The sequence below is a fragment of the Bos indicus genome, chromosome 19 (assembly GCF_029378745.1).
Source record: "Bos indicus isolate NIAB-ARS_2022 breed Sahiwal x Tharparkar chromosome 19, NIAB-ARS_B.indTharparkar_mat_pri_1.0, whole genome shotgun sequence".
NCBI classification, from domain to species: Eukaryota; Metazoa; Chordata; class Mammalia; order Artiodactyla; family Bovidae; genus Bos; species Bos indicus.
The window spans coordinates 14,176,920-14,200,114 of record NC_091778.1 but is presented as its reverse complement, the minus strand read 5'-3'; the positions used below and the strand labels follow the sequence as shown (position 1 = coordinate 14,200,114).

At 38.1% G+C, this 23,195-nt stretch overlaps 1 protein-coding gene across 6 annotated transcripts in view; it reads right to left on the bottom strand.

Annotated features, from left to right (window-relative positions):
- The window catches only part of GGNBP2 (gametogenetin binding protein 2), a 33,146-nt gene that overhangs the window by 3,303 nt on the left and 6,648 nt on the right, over positions 1–23,195 (bottom strand). For 2 of the 6 annotated variants that reach the window (XM_019981758.2, XM_019981757.2), the window contains 9 exons: positions 21,492–21,572; positions 18,860–19,113; positions 16,367–16,465; positions 12,330–12,455; positions 12,127–12,240; positions 5,097–5,306; positions 3,891–4,065; positions 2,268–2,462; positions 310–457 (listed from right to left, as the gene is read on the bottom strand). In XM_019981758.2, the coding sequence (XP_019837317.1) occupies positions 310–457; positions 2,268–2,462; positions 3,891–4,065; positions 5,097–5,306; positions 12,127–12,240; positions 12,330–12,455; positions 16,367–16,465; positions 18,860–19,113; positions 21,492–21,572 (1,402 nt within the window). The remainder of the gene's footprint in view (positions 1–309; positions 458–2,267; positions 2,463–3,890; positions 4,066–5,096; positions 5,307–12,126; positions 12,241–12,329; positions 12,456–16,366; positions 16,466–18,859; positions 19,114–21,491; positions 21,573–23,195) is intronic. The other 4 variants (XM_070772624.1, XM_070772623.1, XM_019981762.2 and 1 more) reach the window with 4 other exon arrangements.

The window sequence follows — 23,195 nt, the reverse complement described above, 5'->3', positions numbered from 1 at the left end:
TAACATGCCAATAAATATATTGAGACAAAGGATAAGCCAAATGGGGACTACTTAAAAATTTCAAAACCAATGGCTTACTGAAAGTAAAAAGTACATTAAATAATGAAAATGTGACTGGAGACTTACGGTTTTTTATTTCATTATTGTTTAACAAATCAAATACCCTAAGTGTTTGACTAAATTATATGATATTCTTGGGTCTATAAAGCACTTCCTAACCTTTAGGTTACAGGCTCTCTAAAAGCTCTTGTATTTAAAAGAAAGAAAGAATAAACTTAAGAGTTAATAGTTTTTAAACTGTTTACTTACCTTTCTTTATTTTAGGGGACCCCAAAAGATTGCCACTGGTAGGACAGGTACAGGATGTGTTTTCATTGGTAACAATTACTTCTACACAACTATTACCATCTTCAGTGCTGCCACAGGCTTTGCAGCTGTTTTCTATGAAGTCTGTTTCCTTTAAGGATTAATATTAAGAGATGGTAAAAATCTTTACCTCCATATGGCTATATTTTAATTTCCTCAACATTAACTAATTAGATAAAAATTAAAGAAAAAAAAAAACTATTCTCATGAAGATCATTAATTCATTTAAAAACTAGGAATCAACTAGAACCAAGTCAAGACCTTAATGGTATCAGCAAAGTCTAGGACAACTGTTCTCAAAAGTGTGGTCTGCTGGCTCCAGGGGTTCCCTAGGTCAAAACCACTTTCATCCTAACACTAAGATGTGATTTGCCTTTTTCATTGTCTTGACACTTACGCTGATGGTATAAAAGCAGTGGTGGGAAAAGCTGCTGGTACTTTAGCACAAACCAAGACAGAAGCAACCCAAGTGTGTACCAACAGTCACTGTACTCTTCACTTGTCAAGCATTCTCAGTGGAAATAAACAGAGATAAAAGGATATTTCACTTATAAATGTCTTTGACGCATGCAGCACTAAAAATATTAATTTTATTAAATACCAACTCATGAAGTAGAGGTCTTTTTATTAGTCTGTGAGAAATGAGAAGAATGCTTAAAGCATTTTTGATGAATACCAATGTATGACTGTCTCAAGAAGTGCCTGTGCAACAGTTTGAGTTGCAAGCTAAACTAGCTAGAACACCAACTTCACTTGAAAGAGAGGGTAAGAGACAAACTGTGGTTATTCAGACTTGAATATTTAAAAGACATTTTCTCAAAAATAAATGAAGTCAGTCCAGCTCTTAAAAGAAAAAAACAGACAGTATTTGTTGTCACTGATAAAATTTAAACTTTCAAACTATAATTAGAATTTTGAAAACTTGTATATACAAGCACAATGAGATTGAAGCTTAAGACCTTTCTAATGGGAAGAACAGTGGTTTTAACATTGTTGTCTGATACTATGTAATGAAATGTCAGCATCTGGGGAGATGTGCCTACCTCAGTGAACCATTATGTTTTCAAATGACCAGTGCATGATGTTACAGAATCATGCATGAATAAAATCTGTTCAAACTGCTGATGGATTTTAAAAGTATGAAAGGTCACTTTAAGGTGTCAGGTTCCACACTATAAAAAATCTTACCACCTGTCAAGTTATAATGCCAAAGAAGAATATCCACAACTATCTAAAAAGGAATATTCCTCTCCCCTTTTCCTACCATATATGAGTGAAGTAAGACTTTATTCACATGCTTTGACCAAGCAACATATGCAAACAGACTGAATGCAGAAACAGATAAAGAGAATCTATCTGATTCCTTTTAAGCCAAATATTAAAGAGATTTGTAAAAATATAAAGTAAAGCCACCCTTCTCAAATTTTCCTAGAAAGCAGTTCTTTTTCAAAATATGTTATTCATGTTAACATTAAATAGGCTTATTATTTTTAAAAGAATTAACAAATAACTTTAAATTTCTCCACTGTAATTTCTAATACAATAAATGCTGATAAGTATAATTCACATAAACAAAAGCTCACTAGGCACCCTAATTTTTAAGAATGAAAAGAGATCCTGAGACCAAAAGTTGAGAACTGCTCTAGGTCATGCATGGAGATAACTTTTCACATTTGGGCTTTGATCTAACAGAATACTAAGGTCAGGTAGTAAGATACTACTAATTATTGAACATTGTCTTTATAAAACAAATGACATTAAAGAGGTTGTTATACAGACTACAGTAAGAAAAAAAGCCAACGTACAAGCCAGAGGAACCCATGTTCTGAGAAAGCACAGTGAAAGTGCTGAAATCTAGAAAAAAAGCCATATATTGTCAAGTCAATATTAAGGAGTACTACCTTCTCTTGGCTTACTTCCTTTTCATCTGCTGTTTGTAAGGGAGTAGGGATATCACATACACATTTGTTTTTTCGTCTATTCTTCCGTTTCTGGCGCTTCTTCTCTTGCTTGAGTTCTCTTACTCGTTCCTCTTCTGAAAATTCTTCACAAAGTTGTTCCAATCGACTAATACCCTGTACTTTTTCCACAGTCATCTATTATAAAAAACAAAGCTGAGACTGAATACTGGCTCAAACTTCCCTTTATTCTCCAAGGAAATTCTCACTTGTTAATTTTAAATGATATCACACACACAGAAACTGGCATTTCATGCTGTAATTTTGTCCAGCAGTCCCCAAAAAGAATTTTAAATTTTAATACCTTAAATGATGACAGTCTTAAAATATCAGGAAATGAATGTACAACTAACTCCAATGGGAAAGGGAGACTTACACATACTCCAGTTTGAATCCAGAAATACTCTAGTTTTAAATTTCAGAATTTTAACACAACAAAGTAAACATTCATCCTATTTCTTCATACAATGAGAACACTATTTAACCTGATTAAATGATCTAGTTTCTGAAGACACAAATATACAAAGAGAAAGGAATAAGAAATCTTTTCGGCAAAAACAAACACACATCTCCTCAGACTCCCCAGAACAATGTTTAAAGTCCAAGGATAGGCTTTTGAAAAAGAGTTTATAGTTCACATACCATTCTCAAAAGGGACAGGTGACCAGTTAAACAGTTATGACCCTGCCCTAGACTATAACAGAATATTCACTAGCCAAAAATTTATATTCTACAGAGCATAACTGAAAAAAGATATTACTAAATCACAACACAAAACCCAATACCAGCATTATAAAGAGCCTTCAGTGTGCTTCTATAAAAAGTAGCTCTCATATCATGGCATTCAGACAGCATTTACTTCATATTACTGGAAAGAAGCAGGCAAACTGGGACTCATTAAATGTTTCTAATTTTGATGCTTCTTTTTGGGCTGCTTTTAACTTGCCAATAGCTATGTTTCATAGCAGCTTCTCATTAAATAATCGTCAATTTCAGTTCTCTACTCTGAAAATGTCTAAAAAAATCAAGGCTGGCAGTGTGACAGGTTTAAAAAACAAAGAAAAATCCACAAACTTCTTCTAAATTCCAGTTCTCCAGCCAACTCCTCTCCTAACCCTCCAGAGCCATGACCAGTGGATCACAGCTCTCTAAGGCAAGGTGAGAGCAGCAATTAACATTAAGATTCAGTCCACAGTTCACAACTCCTGTGGTGGTCCAGTGGATAAGAATCGGCCTGCGAACGCAGCGGACATGGGTTTGATCCCTGGTCTGGGAAGATTCCACATGCGGCAGGGCAGATAAGCCCATGCACCACAACCACTGAGCCCGCACCCTAGAGACCCAGAGACCCAACTACTGAACCTGCAGGCTGCAACCACTGAAGCCCACGCACCTAGAGCCTGTGCTGTGCGACAAGAGAAGCTACCACAGTGAGAAGGCCACAAGAAAAAAGCCCTCATGTAGCAAAGAAACTCAGTACAATCAAGAAATAATTTAAAAAAAAAAAAAAAAGATTCCATCTAATAACTAAGCAGTCCAGACACTGAAGCAGTCCACTGTTCTTACCTCAAAACTCTTGCGTAAAGCATCAACACCAAGATAGAAAAGCATCTGCCATGTCTGCTCTTCTGCCCGCAGTTTTTGCCAGATTCGATGCAGTCTTTCATAAAGATGAATTCCCAAGCAGGTCAGAACTTCTTCTTGAGCTATATCTATTGTCTTAGCATGCCTTTCTCTTCTCCTGTAAAGAAGAATAAATCACACATGTTTCCTACAACTCTTAAGCTGAAACAGTAAGAGATTGATAACACCTCTCTGCAGGTTCAGGTTTTAAACATAATCTGCATATCTAGTAAACAAACTAATAACAAGACATTTATACATTCAAACTCAACATATATATAAATACACAAGCACACATGTATATTACCAATGCAAAATACACATGCAAGTAGAACTTAGTCCTAATACTGCTAAAAAGAAGGTAATTCAGGAACTGGCCCTAAAGAAATGTTTTTGGGGGCACAAAGACGTCACATATTTAAGTGTCCAGCTCATAGCAGGCATGACAGTTCACCTTCCAATTATACCAAATGCCTACTTGGTTTTTGTTCTTTTTGATGGGGAATGGAGAAAGACAATGCCAAAGTGATTCAATCCCGGGCAAAAGCCCTCTAGGCTAGTCTTCACTAGAAATGATCACCAACTTCAGTGACAGAAGTGGTGTTTGTATTCTAAATGCCTAGCAGAAAACAGGCACTCAAATGACAGCTAATACACAAAACAGAGGGGGAGTGGGTTCAATGTATTCTGTGAACAATTTTTCCTGACTTTTACAACAAAGCCAGAGATAAAATTTTAGGTTCCTCTGTAATTTAATAATAACATCCACAGTTCATGAATTACATTCAGTAAAGTATTTCTTAAACCCCTGTTGCAAAGATCTTGTTTCCTATGCAAAAACCATCATTATAAACAAAATTTAAACATGGAAATGCATGGATGGAGGGGAGGAAAAAATCCCTTCTAATCATTTTCAAGTGAAAATGATAAGCTATAATAATAAAAGCCAAAAAAAGCCGGAATTCCTACTTCAAGCAACAATAAGCAGACAATGGATCAATACTTTCTCCCTTTTTTTACTCAACTAAATGCATATTTAAAAAAAAGCAAAATCTGTACAGGCACACTTTAATTTACACACATATGTACTGAGGCAGAAGGATAAAATGAAGCAAAGCGCTAGATAGCCCATTCTAGCAAATTACATACTCATACCCTCCTGCGAACTCTGGCTCAGCACGACCCAGAAGATGTGCAATGAAGTCTGTCTCACAGCAAACATGAATGTGTCGCTCGTGTGGACAGCACCGCAAGCCTTCATAAAGTGCAGCACAGTAGCCCTTCTCTTTGCTGCAATCAAGTTCACCAATAAGGATATTATAGGCTCGCAGGACTTTATTTTTGCAATCAGTACAAAACCTGTTGAAAAGAAAAATTTCAAAATTAAGAACTGGCTGTGTAATTATTTCATGAGGTATTTAACAGTTTACTAGACAATGACACTCCCCTCCCATATTGAGTATTAAAAAAAGCCTCCACACACTGAAGTCATACACATATAAGGTAAATACACATTTAGGGATTACACAGCTATAGCTAGTTCTCCACTTGCAAATGCTTTTTAAACTAGAGAAACACATGGGCCTAAAAGAATGAAGCAGATAAATATCTGTTAGTTCATAAAATACATGCCCAGAAGATATTAGTTGCCAAGGACTATGTATCGTCACTTCACGAGCTATCTGTGCAGGTCAGAAATAGAACAACAGAGGCTACCAACCAATGACTCTAGGATCCCTCTCCTTTCAGTCTCTGAAAATAGTTGGTATCTTCAACCAGTAAAGTGTTAGTTGCTCAGTCGTGCCCGACTCTTTGTTACCCCATGGACTGCAGCCCACCAGGCTCCTCGGTCCATGAGATTTTCCAGGCAAGGATATTGGAGTGGGTTGCCATTTCCTTCTCCAGGGGATCTTCCTAACTCAGGGATTGAACCCGGGTCTCCTGCACTGCAGGCAGATTCTTTACTGACTGAGCTACAAGGGAAGCCCTTCAACCAGTAAACCTTGATTCAAATGTTGACATTTTAATAAATACATCACCAACTAAGTATTAATATGTAGGGTGGGGAGGGCAAGAAGAATAGGAAAGTGGTACATGTATTTTTAGTTTACTGGTAATTTCCTACATGTCAAATTCTTTCTTCCACACACACAAAAAAGTATGTTTCTCAACACACACATAAATAATATATACAACATATATGTAGAAATGTGGTTTCAACTTAAGTGTACTGAGAGAGTTGGACTGTGAAGAAGGCTGAGTGCCGAAGAATTAATGCTTTTGAACTGTGGTGTTGGAGAAGACTCTTGAGAGTCCCTTGGACTGCAAGGAGATCCAACCAGTCCATTCTGAAGGAGATCAGCCCTGGGATTTCTTTGGAAGGAATGATGCTAAAGCTGAAACTCCACTACTTTGGCCACCTCATGCGAAGAGTTGACTCATTGGAAAAGACTCTGATGCTGGGAGGGATTGGGGGCAGGAGGAGAAGGGGACGACAGAGGATGAGATGGCTGGATGGCATCACTGACTCGATGGACATGAGTCTGAGTGAACTCCGGTAGCTGGTGATGGAAAGGGAGGCCTGGCGTGCTGTGATTCATGGGGTTGCAAAGAGTCGGACACGACTGAGCGACTGAACTGAACTAAATGTGGTAAAAGTGTAGAAGAGCATGTGAAGTAGAAGGATAACAATATTTTCTTCTAGAAACCAAACATCATTCAATCAGAAAAGAAAAAATAAGAGTCTGGTCTATTTTTGAATTCCTAAAATAAGGAAGAATTCGGTCAGGCTCACAATATTAGTAATTGGCTCTCTGAGAAGATTGGCTGTGATGGAATGAGGAAATTTTGCTCTCTATGATTTAAATTTATCTATCCAGGTGAGCTTATCTACTCCCACAGCGGTTCCCGTCAACATATCAACTCCACAGCTCCGCTCAAGGCTCTGTCCTTGCCTGAAGGCCAGACCCATGCTGAAAAATGTGGGACAACATAGATGTCCAAAACCAAGGGCAACACAGTCCCCTTCCTATGTTACCTTCCATAGGTGTGAAGAAATCACCATTTACACAGTCACCCAGGATGGAACCTCAGGTAATTCCAACTCCTTAGTTAACTGCAACTCCTGCTTTTAGGGGTGGAGCCAATTGGTATCAACTCTTTCTTACACTGAGGAAGGTTACTTCTTTTCAACTCCCTCTGCCCTGTTTTAAATTGCCTAGTCAATTAAAAAAAAAAAATGCTTCCTAATACATTTCCCTGCTTCCACTCTTACTAGCTCTAATGCAGCTCTCATACCAAAATAATTTTTTTAAACATCTCATTACCTCACTCTCAGCTTAAAAACCTCCCCACCATCTACAAATAAAGTTCAAACTTGTTAAGGCCTCAGGTGCTTTCTTCTCTTACCCAACCTACTATTTCCAGACTTTTTCCCAAGACCTGCCTCTCCCTTCATGGTCCCTCTACACTGCCCTGCCCCCGTACATATACAATATATACAAATGGACTACTTCCGTTTTTCTTTAATTGAAGTATAGCTGATGTATGATGTTGTGTTAGTTTCTGGTGTATACCACAGTGATTCAGATACACACACAGACACACACACAGGTTCTTTCCCATAGTCTTTTCCATAATGGTTTATTACAGAATATTGAATATAGTTCCTGTGCTATATATACAGTAGGATCTTGTTGTTTATCTATTTTATACATAGCAATGTGTGTACCTGCTAATCCCAAACTCCTAATTTATCCCTCCCCTGTTTTCTTCCCCCTCTGGTAACCATAAGCTGGTTTTCTATGTCTGTGAGTCCGTTTCTGTTTTGTAAGTAAGTTGATTTGTATCATATTTTAGATTCCACATATAAGTGATATCATATGGAATTTGCCTTTGTGATTTACTTCACTTAATGTGAGAATCTCTGGGGTTTCCCAGGTGGCTCTGTGGTGAAGAATCCACCTGCTAATGCAGGAGACACAAGAGATGCAGGTTTGATCACCAAGTCGGGAAGATCCCGTGGAGGAGGAAAATGGTAACCCACTTCAGTATTTTTGCCTAGAAAATTCCATGGACAGAGGAGCCTGGCCACAGAGAGTCAGACAAAACTGAGCAACTAAGCACAGAACATGATCATCTCCAGGTCCATCCATGCTGCTACAAATGGCATTATTTTGGTCTTTCTTCTGGCTGAGCAGTACTCCACTGTGTGCATGCATGGGCACACGCATCATCTCCCTAATCCACTCACCTGTCAATGAACATTTAGGTCGCTTCCATGGACAATGGATTACTTTGTACATAACTGATGCGTCCCTACTACAAAGTCTTTTTTTGCTTCTGCTTCCTCCCCACTCCCCTCCACATCCATCTCCATTTGCCTAAATCATACCCATCCTTAAAAAAGCCTCTTGCAATTTCCATAACTAAAATTCAACCTTCCTGTATTCCCATTATCTCTGACTTACACTTATCATTATAGCATTTACCCTTACAATGTCATACAATTATTTTGTTATGCACATCTTTTTGACCCAATAGCAGATAACTCTGTTTCTTGAAATGAATATTTGTTAAAACAGAAGCTCTAAGCCCACTTTGTAAACAGATGCAATCATGTTGGCAAGTAAAGTTAAATCACTGTTTCACTAACAGTTAAAAAAGAGACACAGAAATATACAAAAATTAATTCAAAATGTGTTAAAGACCTAAATATTAAGACCTGAAACTGTAAAACTGTTAGAGAACATGTAACAATGGAATAGGTGATGACTTCTCGCATATGGAATCAAAAGCACAAGGAACAAAATAAAAAAGACAAATGAGACTGCATCAAACCTAAAAACTTCCGTGCAGTAAAGGAAACAACAGAGTGAAGGCCAACCTATGGAACAGAGAAAGTATTTACAGACCACACACTGGACAAGGGGTTAATGTACAGAATAAGGCACTCTCACAATTCAATAACAGACAAAAAAAAAGTAGGATTAAAAAGTGGACAAAGGACATGAACAGACACTTCAAAGAGAGGCTAGTAAGTACATGATAAAATGCTCAACATCACTAATCATCAGGGAGATGCTAATCAAAACCACATGAGATCACCTCAAGCCCACTGTATGGCCACTATCAAAAATTAGAAAAGAGAGACTTCCCTGGTGGCTCGGCAGCTAAGACTGCACTCCCAATGCAGGGAGCCCAGGTTCAATCCCTGGTCTGGGAACCAGATTTCACACACCACAACTAGAGTTCACAGGCTCCAACTAAAGAGCCCTAATGCCGCAATGAAGACTGAAGACCCCAAGTGCATCAACTAAGACCCAGCACAACCAAATATATATATATATATATATATATTTTTTTTTTTTTTTAATTAGAAAATAACAAGTGTTGTCAAGGATCTGGAAATACTGGAACCCTTCCTTGCACACTGTTGACAAGATTATAAAGTGGCTGCCAGCATGGCAAATAGTATAGCATTTCCTTAAAAAATTAAGAATAGAATTACCATATAATCCAGCAATCCCAATTCTGGGAACACATACAAAAGAATTAAAAACGGAATCTCCAAGAGCTTTTGGCACACATCCATGTTCACTACAGCATTTTTCACAAAAGCCAATATGTGAGAACAACCTAAATGTCCACTGATAGATGGACACAGTGTATACATACAATGGGACATTATTCATCCTTAAAAAGAGATAATTCTGTCATGTGTTAAAACATGGGTAAACCTTGAGGACATTATGCTAAGTGAAACAAGCTAAACACAAAAGACAAATATGGCATGATTCCACCTATATGAGTTATATGAAGTAACTGAACTCAAACAGAAAACAGAACGGTGGCTGGCAGGAGGTGCAGGGAGACGGAAACGAGGAGTTTTTAGTCAATAGGTGGGTTTAGCTTCAGTCACACAAGATGAAAAAGTTCTAGAGATCCAGTGCACAATAGCTAGTAAATAGTTGACAGTACTGTGCTATACACTTAAAAACTGTTAAGAAGTAAACGCATGTTATGTATTTTTTATCACAATTTTTAAAAAGTCTTCCCCTTGGTGGGAGAAATGGTCTTAGACACAGAAATAAAATTACTTCCACATTTTGAGGCTATAAATGGTAAGTCTACATTTTTTTAGTAAATAAATGGTTAAATATCATATAGTACCAATAATAAAGCTTGAAATATTCTCCCTATATCTTACTGCTTTAAATCATCAGTTTAATATGTTTGACTGTACATGATCGTTAAGTAGCATAAACATAAGCAAACAGTCATTTAAAATTTTATACAGAAGCTGTAAGAATGAAAGTGATTTTTCCTGTTTTCAAAAGTAACCTTGCACACAAATTAAAAAAAAAAAAGTTTCTTAAGACAGAGGTTTCAGAGTTTCTAACACCTAATTTCTAATAATGCACTATTATAATTTAAATAGTGTTATAAAATCTTTATTATACACTGCTCAGAAAAATCTATTAAATAAAAATAGATGTGCCAAGAACATCCACTATTCAGACCTTTAGAAATCATTTTCAACTGACTGTACCTCAAAAACTCAAACTGTACCTAAAATAAGAACTAGTTACACAGGAATAACAAGGACTTGCAAATCTGGCAGACGCATATTCCCTGATGTGTTACTATGTGCCAGATACTGTTCTAAGTGAGTCTTGTTATGTATCATCAATCCTAACAAATTTAATCTTATAATAAGTTCTATAGGAATACTATTTTTTCTTAAAACAGAAAAACACGGAAGCACAGAAAAGTAATCTGTACAAAGTTATAATCAGTAGAACCCAGATTCACTGCAATCTTCCTTAACTGCTCCTAATTGTACTTCTTCCCCTGAATCCTTAATATATTTATAAAACGGACTCCACCTTTCCTATAAAATACTGCCCCCCAAACACAGGAAATATCTACAACCAATATAGGAAATTTCAAAATGTTAGCTCTAGTAACTACTAATTTATCACCCAAAAAAGCTCTTTTGGATGGGCCAATTCATACTGAATACAAGGAAATATATATTGAAAAAGAAAGGTTATCTGTGACGGACCTATACATTCATTTGTTTTACATTTACTTCCCAAACTCCAAATAACTGACATTCTCTATTCTTTTCGGTACAATCAACCAATAAGGCAAAAAACAAGAAAGTTGTAATTGAAAAAAGAAAAACACTTAATAAACTTAGTATGCAGATTAAGTCATTAGCTCATTGCCATATGAACACCAACCTTGATAATGCCAGTTTTTATAATTTACGTGTGTTTTCTAGAAGCGTCCCCAAAGTAATTGTGTATATCTGTCCCAAAGACATAAGACACATAACCACAAACCCAACACGTGACAAACAGCACAACGCCACCTCTAGATGCCTCCTTTATGGGTTTCCTTTCCTACTGTACTCTCCCTCCCTATGAATTTGCAAATGTTAATGACACTTGGAAAATTCTTTGTAAAGTAGTATTCTAAAAAGAAAAATCTGAAGTTACTTTTATAATACATGAAGCACATGATTTCCAACTCTATTTTTAGCTCTTGACAAAAAATAATTGAAAATATTACTAAGTAAAAGCTGCTATTTTAACTTTAATTTTGAAAATGATACCATGAAACACGTCCATCAAAAACAAGGAATACAAGAATTTCCACAGTGATTAAGTACACTTTATTCAATTCACAGTCACTCTGTGTTCCTTGAAAGGCTGGCCTGGAACCAACAGGTAAAACACAAGAAGGTCAACACTGAGCATCGTGCCATAAAGGAACTTCCTGCCCTAGCACTAAGCTCCGCCTGGTGGCAGGTATTAACGGGAGGGCTGGAGTACTATGGCACCCCACTCCAGTACTCCTGCCTGGAAAATCCCATGGACGGAGGAGTCTGGTAGACTGCAGTCCACGGGGTCGCTAAGAGTCGGACACGACTGAGCGACTTCACTTTGACTTTTCACTTTCATGCATTGGAGAGGGAAATGGCAACCCACTCCAGTGTTCTTGCCTGGAGAATCCTAGGGATGGGGGGGCCTGGTGGGCTGCCGTCTATGGGGTCGCACAGAGTCGACACGACTGAAGCGACTTAGCAGCAGCAGCAGAGTACTATTACAGGAAGAAGGTGACTGACACCTAACGCATCTTCCCACTACATCATCATGACCTTTGGACTTACCTGTGTTTTCGCAGATACGTTTCTAGCGTTTCTAAAAGACAACTAGAGTCGATTAAAACTACTTCATCCCTGCATTCTTGGGACATGAGTTCCCATACATCCATCCAACAACCTCTGCAGAAAGAAATAAATCTTAGTGAGATGGAGGAATATATAATGGAAAAACATTTTAAAAAGCGGAGTAAAGGAGTGCTTGATTTTACCTGGCTGTTCCCTGGAAAGGTCCATAATGGAAAATGATCCTACACTTGCTGTCCTTCCTGTGGTCTTCACTACTCCTCTTATCTGTACTTAACTTCTCTGAACTGACACTGCTACTGCTCCCTTCACTGTAGTACAGTACAGTACAAAGCTTAGTGACACTGAGATGATCTGAAGGAATAATTTCTATAGTCTAAATTAAGATCATGAACTCTTTAATACATTAAGATATATTAGTAGGGTAAGTTTGCAAATTTGTATATAATTACATATTTACTTTAACCATATTAAAATGTTATTTATACAGGAGCTCATATCTTTACACAAAAACGTGTGCTCAACTATTACGTTTACTTGATAATAATTTAACATTTACATTTATCAAGATAGTAACTGTTTAATATAGTAAGCATTTTATGAGCATATCTACTTGAAATGTTAAAGTCAAAAGGGCTGAAAAAATTGCAAAATATTTTCACTTCTATACACGGATCAACTTTCCACAAATTGAAAATGCTAACAAGTGTTGATCTACTTAATGTGATTTTATAGCTAGCCCATGGCAACAAAATTCTTATCTACCTTCATATTTACAAGTAGCTGGGAAAGTCACAAATTAATCTAATTAAATAAAATTTTACATTTTTGAAAATAAAGATAGCATACTAAGATGAACACTTAACACAGCCTAAATTAGTAGTACTACACAAATAATTTTTTAAAAACTTACTAAAAACTTCCCAGACTCTCCCTCCCCCACAGGTTTCAATGTGGCGCTGGTCACGCATTTTGCTTTGTTGCAGATGTGCATTCCAAGAGAAATGTGTTTCTATTTTCCATTCAATGATAGTCTTCTTGATTTTTCATGATTCTGAACAACTGGCTCCTGCCTGTTCTTCTGCAGGTCTCACTAGTCCTAGAAATTCATTACCTGGGATGCTTGAGATGGAAACACTTCTGAATCTTTACTTAACCTACTTTCTATAGCTAAATAGGTATTTCTCAACCCCCTGCCCACCATATAAGATCAGACATACAATTCAGCTCCCTAGTCTCATCTCACAAGGGCTTAAGAAAGGGTGAATGGTTCTTGTTTTTGAAGCAAACACCTCAACTCCTGCTCTGCCTTGCATGTTACATCCTTCTACTCTCATCTCCCAAATTTCAAATTTTCTAATTATGCTTCAGTGATCCACATAACTCTCAAATTCTCAGTTTTGATGAAAAGGGCTGGGGAATGACTATTATACCATCAGAATGTGAAAGCATTATTCTAAAACAACTTGAAATTCTATAACTCAAATCAAGATTTTATCCATAATCTCTCCAAACCAAATGTCTTTATACTTCTTCTTCCTGTCAAGATCAAGCTTTCTGAAAAAGGGAGTCTTTTCACTTCTTTGTTCTACTTCCATACTTTCCACTGACAGCTTAGTCCATTAAGACCCTGCAATGCATGCATTTTTCTACACATTCTGATCTGGATTCTGATGCATTCAACCACAGATCCGCTCATCAAGATCACCAATTATCTTGGTGTTGCTATATCCAATGGACTCTGAGGTCCTTGATAACTCAGCAACCTTCAACACAGCTGTCCAACTCCCTGCCCCCCAAAACACTCTTTTCCCGTGGTTTCCTCCTGCCTCTCCAGCCACTCTCTCAAGTTTCTTTAGACTTATTCTTTCTTACCATTAAACTGAAGTCCTCAGCATTCCTTTCTGTTACCCTACTCTTCCTGTAGGTGATCTTATACGGCTGACCACTGAACAACACGAGGCTGACTTGTGCAGGTCAACTTACACGTGGATTTTTTTCAATAGTAAATACCACCGCACTACACAATCTGCAGTTACTGAATATGAGGACATGAAGGAACCATGTATAATATATGAAGTTGCCAACTAGCAGTTACACTCAAATTTTCCACTGTGTGGAGGATCTGTGCTCCTAACCCCTGTGCTGTTCAAGAGTCAGCGGTACACCACCCATCAGCTACAGGCCTACAACCTGGGCCTAGACCTTTCTTTCAGACCACACACTTACTCCCAGACAATAACCTAGGTTTGCTTGTATGAATATGAGAATACTCTAAGAAAGACTGAACTGGACTGTTACTATTGGTTAGGCTAAAACCTAATTAACTGTATTATACCTTCCCCTGAAGAAAATGAAAGGGGGGAACAACAGTGGAAAAATACAAAAAGTCATAGTAGCACAGAATGGCGGTGACCATCCAAAGTGGAGGAGGAGAAGTCTTGGCTAAGCAGACTATACTCTGACCAGCTATCCACGTGGCACGGGGAATAACTGAAACTACCTTAGGAGGTGTTGCTTAAGATCAACTAACTCCACTCACACTGATTGCATAATTCGGCAAACAATCTTCCAAAACATCTGGCTTCCTATGTGGTGGGGCTAGAGCTGACATTGGATGTGAAGCCTGTGGAGGTTATGTTTTTTATTTCTAAGCTAAAACATAGGCAGACACAGCTATATGTCAATTTAATGAAAGTAATCAATGAAGCAAAGTCAAGAACAAGAGAGCAATGGAATCCAGAGCAAAAATGGAACGACTGGTCTTTGTAGGAAGGTAGCAATGGGCACAGATGTTTACCATGTGGGGTAGCTCTTGCTTTTCAGTTCCTCAGTGACAAACATTCATAATCAAGAAACAGAAGGCAGGCTTTGTATTGTATCAGACTATTCTGTGGTTTTAGTCAACAGGTTATTCAGATAAAGGTTACTGTCCAATGAAAATCAGACTAAATTCTGCACTCAGAGAGTCAGGAATTCTTTAAAGATACTGGTAAATCAGGTATGTGAAATAATTATCCTTAGATAACCATTTGAGGTTGTACAGAGCTTTACTGCGTTTAGAGTTCTCACATTTAGAAATCATGTGTGATTCTTATGTAAATCTTGATTCTAACAAATCAATGTAAGAAGACACTTTCAGAGAGAGTCGGTGAAACGTGAATATCAACTGGGTATTACATTATTGTAGTTAAGTTTTTGTTAGGTGTTATAATGGCACTGTCATGAAAGAAAATGTCACTGTATTTAGAGATGAATGTAGTAGTAAAATAACATGATGTCTGGAATTTGCTTTAAAATACTTCAGCAAAGGAAAAAGCAAACAAATGAAATAAATGTGGCAAATCCTGGTAACAAGTGAGTCTGGGTAAAGGTATTTGGGGGCAACAGGGTCCTTGTATAGTCTCTCTACTTTTCTATGTGTTTGACAGTCTTCATGATGAAAGTTTAAAAAAATTTTTTTGTTCCTGAGTATGGGGGCAAAAAAGAGATTAACATACCACCACCTGGTCATCCAGATCTTTTTACCAGGGAGGAAAATGTCAACAATACTAACGAGATGTTCAAAAAACTAACTTCTAAAATTAATTCAGGAGCACAGTTTTATATCATCCCGTTCTCCCCAAAAGTTACTTCTTAGAAACTCCCTTCAAATTCCATGACTTCTCCTTACCACCCACCCCCAACCCCAAGCAATTTTCAAGGGGAAACTTGACACTGAGCTGGGAGAAGGGGGCAGCCTTGGGCACTGTAGCATCTAACCAAGAAGAAAACTGCAAATTAGTTACATAAATTCACATTGCTTTAACTAACTCAAGGGTTTTTTGGTAAATCCTTGATAAATTATTAGGGAGACCTAAAGACAAGAAAGACAAGAAAAATAATTTATACAACTATTAGGTTAAAAAATGACACCACTACTTTGAAAAAATTAATACTGGCTACATAAATTAACCAAAGATCTCAACCTCCTTTCCCTGAAACACATTTAATACAAGGGAAAAAAATTTTTAGAAGTCAAACTTATACTGAGACCCTATATAGACCCAATGCAAAAAGAACTAGGAGACATATTTATTTTGACCAATTATATGGTGTTCTATTTTACAGTGTAAACAATTAATGAAATAAAACTAGCATTGTTTCTTCTCTTTTTACCAAATAGGATCAACATTTATAATCTTAACACTAACAAAGTATCTTGATAATCAATTTTACTTACCCCAAAGGTTTTGGTTTGTGCGTGTCTAAGGAGTGCAACTGACATCTCTTGTTCTTTTTACTTTTTGGAATAGCATCTATCATGTCATTTAGTTTGGACCTAATAAATAAACAAATAATAAAAAATAAATATACCATTAAAGGTCTGATTAACATTAATTTTTCTTGAGAATTTTCAAAATCTTTATGCTCTTTAATGAGAAGTATATTTAAAGTATTACAGACGTATCACTTTGAAAAATTCTCTTCAAATGAACTCTAACCCAAGGGTCTATACAATATTCCTATTCCATTCCCAGACTATCAGAATGTTGAAGGAGGCCTGCTCTATTCAACATACTCTTTCCCTTAGTCTGCATCCATCTCATTCATCCCTACGTCTGCATTGTATATAGCAGTGTGCCTGGCACTCCAATATTTTATGACTTATTGCTACCTGACACTCAGCCATACTCCCTTATCCAAACTTACACTATCCTTGACAATTCCCTGGTGGTCCAGTGGTTAGGACTCTGAGCACTCACTACCAAGAGCCCAGGTTCAATCCCTGCTCAGGGATCTAAAATCCCACAAGCTGTGCAGTATGGCCAAAAAAAAAAAAAAAAGAGGCGGGGGAGGTTAATTAAAAATAAAATAAACAGGGGATTCCCTGGTGGCTCAATGGTAAAGAATCTGAGTGCCAATGCAGGAGACATGGGTTCAATCCCTGTTCTGCCAAGATCCCACATGCCATGGAGCAACTAAGCCCATGAGCCACAACTATTAAGCCTATGCTCTAGAAACCGGGAGCAGCAACTATGAAAGCTCACAAGCCGAAGAGCCCGTGCTCCGTAAGAGAAACCACTGCAATGGGAAGCCCGCGCACCACAACTAGAGAAGAGCCCCACTCTCTGCAACTAGCATAAAGCTCAAGTAGTAACGAAGACCCAGCACAGTCAAAATAAAAATAATTGTTAAAAGTCCTAGCTCATATAGCTAATAAGTTTTTAAAAAATAAATAAACATACATTATCCTTGATGAAGAGCCTTCAACAGAAATTTTATGCAAATATAGAAATACATAATGCTAAACATCCAAATCCTGAATCCAACCAATAAGCATAGGTTGTCAACTCTTAAATATATCCAGAATTAGATCATTTCTCATCACCGCCACTGTTATGACCCTTGTCCAACTTGCCTCTCTAGCTTAGTCAATTCCAACAGTTGGCCTCCCAAATGGTCTCCTTGCCGTCTACCCTTTGCCTTTACATTCTACGTTTCACTTAGCAGCTGGAGTCATCTTTCCAAGACAAAAATCATATTCTTCTATCTCTATTTAGAAATCCTTCAAAGCTTCTTTTCTTAGGCAGAATAAAAATCCATAATCTCTACCACCACCTTCAGACAGCTTCTCTTTTCCTATTCACACCACTTACCCTTTGGTGATCACATTTCACCTTATAGGTGGGTGTGTGGATACATGTGCGTGTGTGTATGTGTATATACATATGTATACATACATATACATATGTATGTGTATATATATATATGCATATGCTGATGACACAAATTTATATCCCTAGGCCAGAACTCTCTGAACTCTACTTGCACTCCCAATTGCTACCTCAAATTAATATGCCCAAAAGTCAGCTCTGCGAAATTGCTCCTCCTAGGGCTTCCAAGGTGGTCTAGTGATTAAGAATCTGCCTTTCAGTGCAGGGGACTCAGGTTCCATCCCTGGTTGGGGAACTAAAATCCCACATGCCTCGGGGCAACTTAGTCCAGGCACTGCAACTACTGGATCCAGCCATTTCCCATTATCTCTGTGGCCACTATACTGGTCACTATTCTTTCTTGCATGGACTATTGAACAGCTTGTTTCTCTGCTTTCCACTTACTCGTAACACAGAGGTAAAAGGAAGCATAACTCCAAGGTAGACCACGTACTCCTCTGCTCAAAACCTTCCCAAATCTTCCCGTCTCAGAGTTAAGATAAAAGACCTCAGCATAGCACCACATAATTAGGCCTCTCGGTGCTCCTCTGACCTCATCTTTTATTACTGTTTCCTTCATTCATCTGCCCCCAGTCACAATGGCTTCCTTGCTATTCTTCAAACACGCCGGGGAAACTCCAATCTCTGAACCTTTACCCTGCTGCCCTTTCTCTGCTTCACCCAAATAACTACATGGCTCACTCCCTCACTCTATTCTAGCCTATATGCAATGTCATTTTATTAGAGAGGCCTTCCCTGACCACTCTCCACGTGAGTTCTACCCACTCATTCTCTATCTCCCTTACTGGTTTGTCTTCATAACAACTTTCTTCACAAAGTATATATTTGTTTACTGCCTGTCTCTCCCTCAAGAAAAGAAACTTTAGTCACTGGCACACAGAAGTTACTTGTGGTAAATCTGAACTTAAGCTTTGCCCCAAAGTTAGAAAAAAGCTACCCACTGTCACTGAGTTTAAAAACTTAAGCAAACCCATTGTTTCCTAATTGATTATACTCACCCATGTACGTAAAATAATGTATAAAGCTTCTTTGCATCAGTCATGCAGCTTCGAGTTACAGACAGGACTCCCTTGGGCCCCACTGTCAGGGGTTCAAGGGCAGGATTTCCAGACTCCACAAGCTGGGAAAAGAGGCGTTCCACACTGCGACGACAACCCACACATGGCACAAGCTGAGAAAGTGCGCTCAAGACTTCACGTGATGTCACCACCATGGCAATACTTAGATCTTGTTGCTTAAGCATACTATGTCGCTGAGAAAAAAGGGAAAGAAAGATAAAGAAGAGTTCATAAGGAAGACATAAAATGACTTTCACTACTCCTTCTGATTCCTTATCCTTGTGCAGTAAGTACAACCCGGGCAGGGCCTGCCATCTACCTGCAACTGAGTCAGAAAGGCAAGATGGGTCAGCCTTACCCATGCTGCACTGAGTTTATTCCACAACCCTTACACTGCCCTCCCCGGAGCCCAGTTTTAGAATCTCAAGTATGAAAAACTCTGCTTACGGACTTTCCCCGGTGGTCTAACGGCTAAGACCCTGAGCTCCCAGTGCAGGGGGCACAGGTTCAGTCCTGAGCTGGGGAACTAAGATCCCGCATGCTGCATGGCACAGCTAAAATAAACAAACGCTGCTTGGGATGCCAGGGCTGTGCAGTAGGTGACCAGCACAGCCAAAAGAAACCCTGCATCTGGAAATCCAGTGCTTGTTCAATGTGAGTATTAAGAGTAGTACTCTCACTTAAAAGCTTTAAAAGAAAAAAGAATAAAAACAATGTAGCTTTACTATGTCTCCTTGTCAACCTTTAACAACACACTATGTTTAGCTGCATGAGTCAAGTTAGGATGGTGATCATGTAGGGCAGCAGTTCTCAACCTGGAGGCGTGAGCAGGTGTGTTACGGATCAGTGGGAGAGAACAAGGCCCATCTCACCTATGGAGGAGCCTGCAGTGAGTGAGTCGGAGAAGGTGATGGCACCCCACTCCAGTACTCTTGCCTGGAAAATCCCATGGACGGAGGAGCCTGGTAGGCTGCAGTCCATGGGGTCGCTAAGAGTCGGATACGACTGAGTGACTTCATTTTCACTTTTCATCTTCATGCACTGGAGAAGGCAATGGCAACCCACTCCAGTGTTCTTGCCTGAAAAATCCCATGGACAGCGGAGCCTGGTAGGCTGCCATCTATGGGGTCGCACAGAGTCGGACACGACTGAAGCGACTTAGCAGCAGCAGCAGCAGTGAGTAAAATGCTGGTGCATATGAATGTAGGGAAATAGACAAAAACTCCAGGAAGTAACTTCTAATTGGCTGGAGCTATAGTTATACTACAAGTAATGTAGTGTGCTGCTGCTAAGTCACCTCAGTCGTGTCCGACTCTGTGTGACCCCATAGACAGCAGCCCACTAGGCTCCCCTGTCCCTGGGATTCTCCATGCAAGAACACCGGAGTGGGTTGCCATTTCCTTCTCCAATGCATGAAAGTGAAAAGTGAAAGTGAAGTCACTCAGTCGTATCCGACTCTTAGCGACCCCATGGACTGCAGCCTACCAGGCTCCTCCGTCCATGGGATTTTCCAGGCAAGAGTACTAGAGTGGGGTGCCACTGCCTTCTTTGCCAATAATCCAGTTTACCAAAATAAATAAATAAATAAAGGTGAGAAAGGTAACTCCCAAGAAGGATATTATCATATTTACCACTAACCTTTAATTCAGTTTTCTCCAAAAGTTGAAACAATTTTGAAATAAATTAGCCATTTATCTTCCTTTATACTGATCATATATAGTGTATTTACAAAGTATCACACTGTTTAAAAATTAAATAGGACTAGGAGTTTGGAATTAGTAGCCACAAACTATTACATTTTTTTAAAAGTCTTTATTGCATTTGTTACAGTATTGCTTCTGTTGTTTATATTCTGGTTTTTTGGCCATGAGGCATGCAGGATCTCAGCTCCTCATCAGAGACAGAACTCTCACCACACCCTTTGTATTAGAAAGTAAAGTCTTAACCACTGGACATCCAGGGAAGTCCCGCAAACTATTACATTTAAAATGCATAAACAACAAGGTCCTACTGTACAGCACAGGGAACTATAGCCAATCTTCTGGGATAAACCACAAAGGAAAAGAATGTAAAGAATGCATACATGTGTACAACTAGTCACTCTGCTGTACAGCAAAAATTAGCATGACATTGTATATCAACTATACTTCCATAAAAAAATAAAATAAAATTTAAAAAAGAATTAAATAAAAATCAGAAAATTCACAATACAAAGTTTTTTTTTTAAACCAAAGAAAACAATTACAGAAAATAACAAAGTTCTCAAAGAAAAGTTGTCTGTCCTATCTTTTAAAAACAGGGAAATTAAATTTAAAATTAAACCAGTGAAGCTAATGCCTTATGGACATGTAAAATGGTAACACACCAACCACCACCAAATCTTTTGCATCACAGGGATGTAAATGTAACTGGAGCAACAGCAAAAGAAAACAACCACACTGAACCTTACGACCTAGAGAGCCCTAGGTAAGATAAAATGACTGCTCACATCTCTGACTCCTTAAAACACACACATACACGCACATGCTCATGCACACACAAGCCATTTACAACATTAATTTTTAAAACTTACCTGAATGAACTGCTTCAGCTGTGTACCATTATTTTGATGCCCATCAAGATTTAACACATTGTCAGGAAATTCCATCACCATCTTAATATATAAAAGAATATAAATCAATTATTTTGCCTTCTTTGAAAGCATTGATACAGACTATTTTATAATATCCTAGGACAAAAACAGACTCCCCTAAAGCCAGATTTGCTCCCTCCCACCTCCATCAAAAAGTTAAAAAAAAAAAAAAAATCCAAATTACAGTTTCTAAAGCCAGAAATGGTATAGTCATTAGAAGCAAGGGCACTGAATTCAGGCAGACCTGAATTCAAATGCACTTCTATTATAATTTACAATTTATGTCATAATTCTGGGCAAGTTACTTAACAAGTCTGATTTTCAGCTTCCTTATTTGTAAAATGAGATTAAGCAGTAACTTTTAGTATCTCTTATAGAACGGGTTGTGACTTATATTTAAAACTTATATTTAAAAATGTGTGTTGTAGTAGCTAATGAAAGCACTTAGTAAGTGAAATAACCTGATATCTTACATTAAGAATCCTGACATTTTCAGTTAGTCCTCACAGCTCCAAAATACAGTAAATCTTATCACGTAAATAACTATATAGACATATACGACTATATATGTAATGACTTCACTTCACACATACACACACACACAGATACACACTCAGAATAATACCCAACACATAGCGAATGCTGGCTCTAATCATGAACAGAAAAAAATACACTGAAATATTTATTCAGTTCTCAAAATTCATTGCAGAGGATGAGAGACACATAAAGCTTAAGGCTGTTTCGGGATGTCAGACAACGGGAATCACTAATCACCACATTTCACTGATGTGTGACACACTAATTTTAAGGAGTACCTTACGCACCACTAGACACCACTAGGTTATGTACCACTAGGAAAGAACCATTGTAACTGGAAGATGTCACCAAATGAAAGAAGTATCCCAATTTTAGAGATGTTGAATATGAAAAAAGTATGCCTTCAAAACAATGGAATAAAGTAACACATTTATATCTTAACTAAAGCATTGTTAAGTGTATCAAACATACTACGCGAGGACAAACTTCTATTTCCAGGTGACAAGGGCCACAAACTCCTACACGCTCAAAGAGTGAAGTCAAGACCAAGACACCATTTGAGGCAAAAACTAAAAAGCTAAAAAACCCACTCAGCTGAACGGGATCTTAAAAAGACTCCTCCCTTCACCAACCAGCATCACAAAGACCTGCTTCTTTAACCAAGTGACCCCTCTTTCCCTCCACATCAGAAATGAGAACCTAAACACGTGCTTGTTCTAACAGTAAACAGAGGACGAAACAATCAAGGCAAGTATAAACAACAGATATATGACCTTTTCTTGATTTGTGAAGAGGGGACTACTGGATATGTGTGCTAGAAAGGCAAGTAGATACTAAGGATGGATGCAAACACCTATTCAACAATCCAGAGGACTTGCATTTATTTCACAGAACCAAAAACTGCATGTACAATATGATTCAAATTTTCATGTGTATATTTTCCTACAGATGTGGCTATCTCTAGGTGAAAAGATAGATGACTTTCCCAAATGTATTGTAACACACATATACCACTTATTACCAGGGAAAGAGCTAGTGTTCCTTGTTTCCAATTCTATATTCATTATATCAAGTTCAGAGATATGCTCATGCTTCCATCTCAATAGC